Here is a 6,000-nt window from a genome sequence, read left to right as displayed (position 1 = left end):
GGGATCAGTGTCTGCAGTGAGTGCAGTGATTCGGGATCAGTGTGTGCGGTGAGTGCAGTGATTTGGGATCAGTGTGTGCAGTGAGTGCAGTGTGTCAGGATCAGTGCGTGCAGTGAGTGCAGTGTGTCGGGATCTGTGTCTGCTGTGGGTGCAGTGTGTCGGGATCAGTGTCTGCGGTGAGTGCAGTGTGTCGTGATCAGTGTCTGCGGTGAGTGCAGTGTGTCGGGAACAGTGTCTGCGGTGAGTGCAGTGTGCCATGATCAGTGTCTGCGGTGTGTGCAGTGTGTCGGGATCAGTGTCTGCGCTGAGTGCAGTGTGTCGGGATCAGTGTCTGCGGTGAGTGCAGTGTGTCGGGATCAGTGTGTGCAGTGAGTGCAGTGTGCCGGGATCAGTGTCTACGGTGAGTGCAGTGTGTCACGATCAGTGTCTGCGGTGAGTGCAGTGTGTCGGGATCTGTGTCTGCTGTGGGTGCAGTGTGTCGGGATCAGTGTCTGCGGTGAGTGCAGTGTGTCGTGATCAGTGTCTGCGGTGAGTGCAGTGTGTCGGGAACAGTGTCTGCGGTGAGTGCAGTGTGCCATGATCAGTGTCTGCGGTGTGTGCAGTGTGTCGGGATCAGTGTCTGCGCTGAGTGCAGTGTGTCGGGATCAGTGTCTGCGGTGAGTGCAGTGTGTCGGGATCAGTGTGTGCAGTGAGTGCAGTGTGCCAGGATCAGTGTCTACGGTGAGTGCAGTGTGTCACGATCAGTGTCTGCGGTGAGTGCAGTGATTCGGGATCAGTGTGTGCGGTGAGTGCAGTGTGTCACGATCAGTGTCTGCGGTGAGTGCAGTGTGTCGGGATCAGTGTGTGCAGTGTGCCAGGATCAGTGTCTTCGGTGAGTCAGTGATTCGGGATCAGTGTGTGCAGTGAGTGCAGTGATTCTGGATCAGTGTTTGCAGTGAGTGCAGTGATTCGGGATCAGTGTGTGCAGTGAGTGCAGTGATTCGGGATCAGTGTGTGCAGTGAGTGCAGTGATTCTGGATCAGTGTTTGCTGTGAGTGCAGTGTGTCGGGATCAGTGTCTGCAATGAGTGCGGTGTGTCAGGATCAGTGTCTGCGGTGAGTGCAGTGATTCGGGATCAGTGTGTGCCGTGAGTGCAGTGATTTGGGATCAGTGTGTGCAGTGAGTGCAGTGATTCGGGATCAGTGTCTGCGGTGGGTGCAGTGTGTCTGGATCAGTGTCTGCGGTGGGTGCAGTGTGTTGGGAACAGTGTCTGCGGTGGGTGCAGTGTGGCGGGATCAGTGTCTGCGGTGAGTGCAGTGAGTCTGGATCAGTGTCTGCGGTGAGTGCAGTGTGTCGGGATCAGTGTCTGCGGTGGGTGCAGTGTGTCGGGATCAGTGTCTGCGGTGAGTGCGGTGTGTCGCGATCAGTGTCTGCGGTGGGTGCAGTGTGTCGCCATCAGTGTCTGCGGTGAGTGCAGTGATTCGGGATCTGTGTCTGCGGTGAGTGCGGTGGGTCAGGATCAGTGTCTGCGGTGAGTGCAGTGTGTCGTGATCAGTGTGTGCAGTGAGTGCAGTGTGTCGGGATCAGTGTCTGCGGTGAGTGCAGTGTGTCGGGATCAGTGTCTGCAGTGAGTGCAGTGTGTCGGGATCTGTGTCTGCGGTGAGTGCAGTGTGTCAGGATCTGTGTCTGCGGTGAGTGCAGTGTGTCAGGATCAGTGTGTGCGGTGAGTGCAGTGTGTCAGGATCAGTGTGTGCGGTGAGTGCAGTGTGTCGGGATCAGTGTCTGTGGTGGGTGCAGTGTGTCAGGATCAGTGTGTGCGGTGAGTGCAGTGTGTCGGGATCAGTGTCTGCGGTGAGTGCAGTGTGTTGGGATCAGTGTCTGCAGTGAATATGCTTTGTAGAGTTTAGACTGTTGTGAATGGGTTGTGTAGGGAGCAGTGTCTGCAATAAACCAAACGTGTAGAAACTGGAATCTGTAGTGAACGGGATATTTAGGTGTCTATGGAGTGGAGATACAGTGAATGAAGTGTGTATGGAGCTGTGTGTTGGAAACGGAGTTTGCAGTGAGCAGAGTGTGCAGAATAAGGAATGTGTAAAGAGCACAGTGTGCAGTGAGCTGAGACTGCAATTAGTGGAGTATACAGGGAGTGGAGCATACAAGGAGTGGAGTATGCAGTGAAGATGTTATTTGCTTTCTGATAGTGCAGTCCAAGCTGTGCTCTGCTCTCCCGCCAGTCATTGATGGAGCTGTCACGTTTAATGATGAGCTGAAGAAACTGTTCGACAGGGTTAAGTGCCAATGATTTGACTGTTGTATTCCGCAGTTTCCATTCTCAGAATATAAGGGATGATACTGTCAATCTGAACATTCCCAATCAGTCCTGTGAAGAAGAGCTCCTCCGTGATGCTGGAATTCATCAATCGAAGAGCCGGCAGGCGGAGAAGAATTCGGGCCAATCTGTCAAGTGAAACCAACGTTAAGTGATTCAAAACCTTTTGTTTTCACTTATCTATCCTGCTCATTTTAACAACATATTGATGCTTTAGGCTGCATGATTTTAAAATGAATGAACTGATTCCCCAATCCTCACATTTTATATTTACAGACAGCTGTGCTGACTCTACCACTCACTGTATCCCAACAACTCTGAATCAATGCTCTCCTTATTTACAATGTTACCTTACGTTTTCAGCCTCACCACAGGTGTCTCTTGTTATTGTTTAATATTTGACTTAATAATGGCATAGAAAATAAAAGCAATTTTAGGCCATTCAGCCCTTTGAGCCTCCTCCATCATTCAGTATAATAATTGCTGATCATTCAGCTCTGTAACTTGTTCCCACTTTCACCCCATTGAACCCTTTAGCCCTAAGAAATATATCTAACTTCCAAACATTCAATGGCCTCCCCCGGATAAGGATATAAGACTGTGAGCGCTGGTTCTGAATTCCCCTTCTTGCATCTATTCTCTTTAGCCTTGTTAATGTTTTACAGATTTCCATTAGATCCCTTCTTATTCTTCTAAACGCCAGTGAATATAATCCCAAGTGATCCAGTGTCTCTTCACACATCATCCCAGGTATCAGTCTGGTAAACCTGCACTGCAATCCCTCCATCATCACAACAACCTTCCTGAGATGAAAAGACCAAAATTAAACACTATACTGCAGGTCTTGTCTCACCAAAGCTTGTCTCACTATATATTCGCAGCGAGACATACCTGGTCTTGTCCTCAATTTGTCTCAGTATGAAGTGCAACAACACATTTGCCTTCTTTACCACACTCATTGGGAAATACCATTTCAGCTGCTTCCCCATCTCTTTGTTTAAATACAGAGCTCTCTGCCAGCTAACTGCTCTTTCCTTTAAATCACTCTCATTGATCCTTGAAGTAATTGATTTGAGGCGATTTCTACACGATCTACTTCATAAACTGTGTCAAGAGCTGAGCTAATGAAATCTACAATTCCTGGTATTCTCAGTTCAAAGCACCATTTCAGACCAAACCTGATGCTGACTGTTGTGAGAATAGGGAAGCTGCTAGATCCTACCTGTAGCTATCTTCAGGATATGTTTTTTGGACATAATCCTGCAGCTCCATTTGTGCTTTGCCTTGAAACTTTCCAATTTGGCTGGTGCTATTGAGACCTGGGTGATCTGCAGCAGAACAGTAAAGGGTCAGTTAATAAGTATGGAAGAAAATCCTCTCATCTCCACAAAGAATCTTGATTTCTGGAGTAAAATGTGAAATGAACACCAATAGCAAGAGATAAATGGCTGCATATTGGGAAAATGTAAAATGATGTATTGATGCAAAATTACACTAATTCTCAACTGTACCAAGGCAAGTTGATATGTTGGTTTGGGGTTTGTAAGTGCAAGAACAGAATAGAAAAGAGTTTCTCTCAAACTGAAATTAGGCCTCAGCTCGGAGCCATGGAAATAATTCTGGGCTCCAGACATCAGGGTTGATGGAAGAACGTTTGAGAGGAGTGGCTTGTGACCAGAGATGAGGAACTTCAGCTATGAAGAGAAATTGTTTTGTTTGTTTGGAAGAGAGGTGACCTGCTGACATTTTTTTTAAACATGATGAGAGCTTTTAACGGAGCTAATAAAGCTTTCTTTCTATGATCGAATTATAAACCAATATCATTGACAAAGAACCTAGATAGGAGATGGAGAGAAATCTTTTATTTAAGACATGTCAGGTGTATTAAGAATGTGTCACAGAGTCACAAAATGATACAACATGGAAAGAAACCCTTCAGCCCTTTGTGTCTGTACCAATCATCAAACACCTATCTACTCCAGATACGCACTAATCTCTGGGTGAGAAACTTTTTCCTCAAGTTCTCTTTAAACTTTCCTGAAATCTTTGCTGAAATCTATGCCCCCTAGTTATTGATCTCTCTACTAAGGGGAGACATTTCTTCCTATCTACCCTTCATAATTCTGCACACTTCAATCAAGTCTCCATTCAGCCTTCTTTGTTAGATGACCAGAGACCATATAAGGTAGCAGCACAGGTACGCCATCTAGCTCATTGCATTCGTTTTACCATTCAACGAGATCATAGCTGATCTAAATCTTCAAGTGCACTTTCTTGCCTTTTCCCAATATTCATGATTCCTCACTGATTGAAATTTGTCTACCTCAGCTTTGAATATACTTAACAACTCTGACTCTACAATCCCCTGCAGCAAAGGATTTCAGAGATTCATTGTCTTCTGAGTGGAGAAAATGCCCCTAATCTCTGTCACAATCGGGTGACCCCCTTACAATAAGCTAATGCCCTCTGGTCTTAAGCTCTCCCACAAGGGGAAGTAACTTTTCCACATCTACCCTATCAAATCCTCTAAGAATCTTTATTGTTTCAAAAAGATTGCTTCTCATTCCCCAATGAGCAGTATGATGATATGAATAAAGGTGCTAAAAACTTTGGTGAAGAAATTGCCAAGTCTAGATGGGACACGTGCTAAATTGTGGACGGAGATAAAGGACCAATTCGCAGAGCTACTGACAGAAATTTCTGAACACAGGATTAGTTCCAGGGTCGTGGAGCATTGCAAATGTGACACCGTTGTTTAAGAAAGGGGCAAAAGATAACCCAGGATGTTGTCAGTTTGACATCAATAGTGGGAAAATTGATAGATGACATAATACAGGATACAGTCAATGTACTGTATTAGAGAAAAATAAGTTAATACTAGACAGTTAATATGGATTTGTCAAGGGTAGGCCACATCTGACAAATTTAATCATGTTCTTTGAAGAAGTGATACAGGTAGTAGATGGGTTTATTGTTATAGATTTGTATATTTGGACTTTCAGAAAGCCACGTAGCAGGCTGGTTAACACATTAGAAATTATTGGAAGCAATTCTGAGGGACAGAATTAATCTGCATTTGGATAGGAAGGGATTAATCAAGAACAGTCAGCACGGTCTTTTGGAGAGATGTCATGCCTGGCCAATTTGATTGAACCTTTCAAAGGGATGATCAGGTATGTAGATAAGGGAAATACGTTTGATGACACTTACTTGGACTTTGGCAAGACTTTGTTAAGGTCCTGCAGTGGAAACTAATAGCAAAGTTAAGAACTCATGGAACCCAAGGAAATTTGGCTAATTGGATCCACAATTGGCTTAGTGGCAGGAAGCAAACGGTGATGCTTGAGGGATGTTTTGCTGAATGGAAGTATGCGTTCGCACGGTCAGTACTGGGGCCCTTGCTGTTTGTGGTAGATACAAATGATGACTTGAATCTAGGAAGGTTGATCAGTATGTTTGCAGATGTAAAAATATTGCAGACAGATGATAAATGGTGAGAAGATATCTTAAGATTACAGGACGATATAGATGGCAAATGGAATTCATTCCTGATAAGTGTGGGGTGGTGCACTTAGAATCAGAGACTACAGAAAAGCCCTTTCCGCCCAGCAAGTCTCTCCTGCCAAAGCGACACAAAATCTACACCGGCCCTATCTTCCAGCACTCAGCCCATTGTCTTGAATGTTATGACA

General features: G+C 45.5%; 1 protein-coding gene across 4 annotated transcripts in view; it reads right to left on the bottom strand.

The window, feature by feature from the left end:
* Positions 1-2,153: 2,153 nt before the first annotated feature.
* LOC132822429 (nuclear receptor subfamily 2 group C member 2-like) overlaps positions 2,154-6,000 on the bottom strand; it is a 198,593-nt gene continuing 194,746 nt past the window's right edge. For 3 of the 4 annotated variants that reach the window (XM_060835809.1, XM_060835811.1, XM_060835810.1), the window contains 2 exons: positions 3,531-3,636; positions 2,154-2,436 (listed from right to left, as the gene is read on the bottom strand). In XM_060835809.1, coding sequence (XP_060691792.1) covers positions 2,268-2,436; positions 3,531-3,636 — 275 coding nt within the window. In that variant the 3' untranslated portion in view covers positions 2,154-2,267. The remainder of the gene's footprint in view (positions 2,437-3,530; positions 3,637-6,000) is intronic. The other variant, XM_060835812.1, reaches the window with a different exon arrangement.

The sequence above is a fragment of the Hemiscyllium ocellatum genome, chromosome 14 (assembly GCF_020745735.1).
Source record: "Hemiscyllium ocellatum isolate sHemOce1 chromosome 14, sHemOce1.pat.X.cur, whole genome shotgun sequence".
Classification (NCBI taxonomy): domain Eukaryota; kingdom Metazoa; phylum Chordata; class Chondrichthyes; order Orectolobiformes; family Hemiscylliidae; genus Hemiscyllium; species Hemiscyllium ocellatum.
The sequence above is the reverse complement of the archived record's forward strand: the minus strand, read 5'-3'. Positions and strand labels throughout refer to the sequence as shown.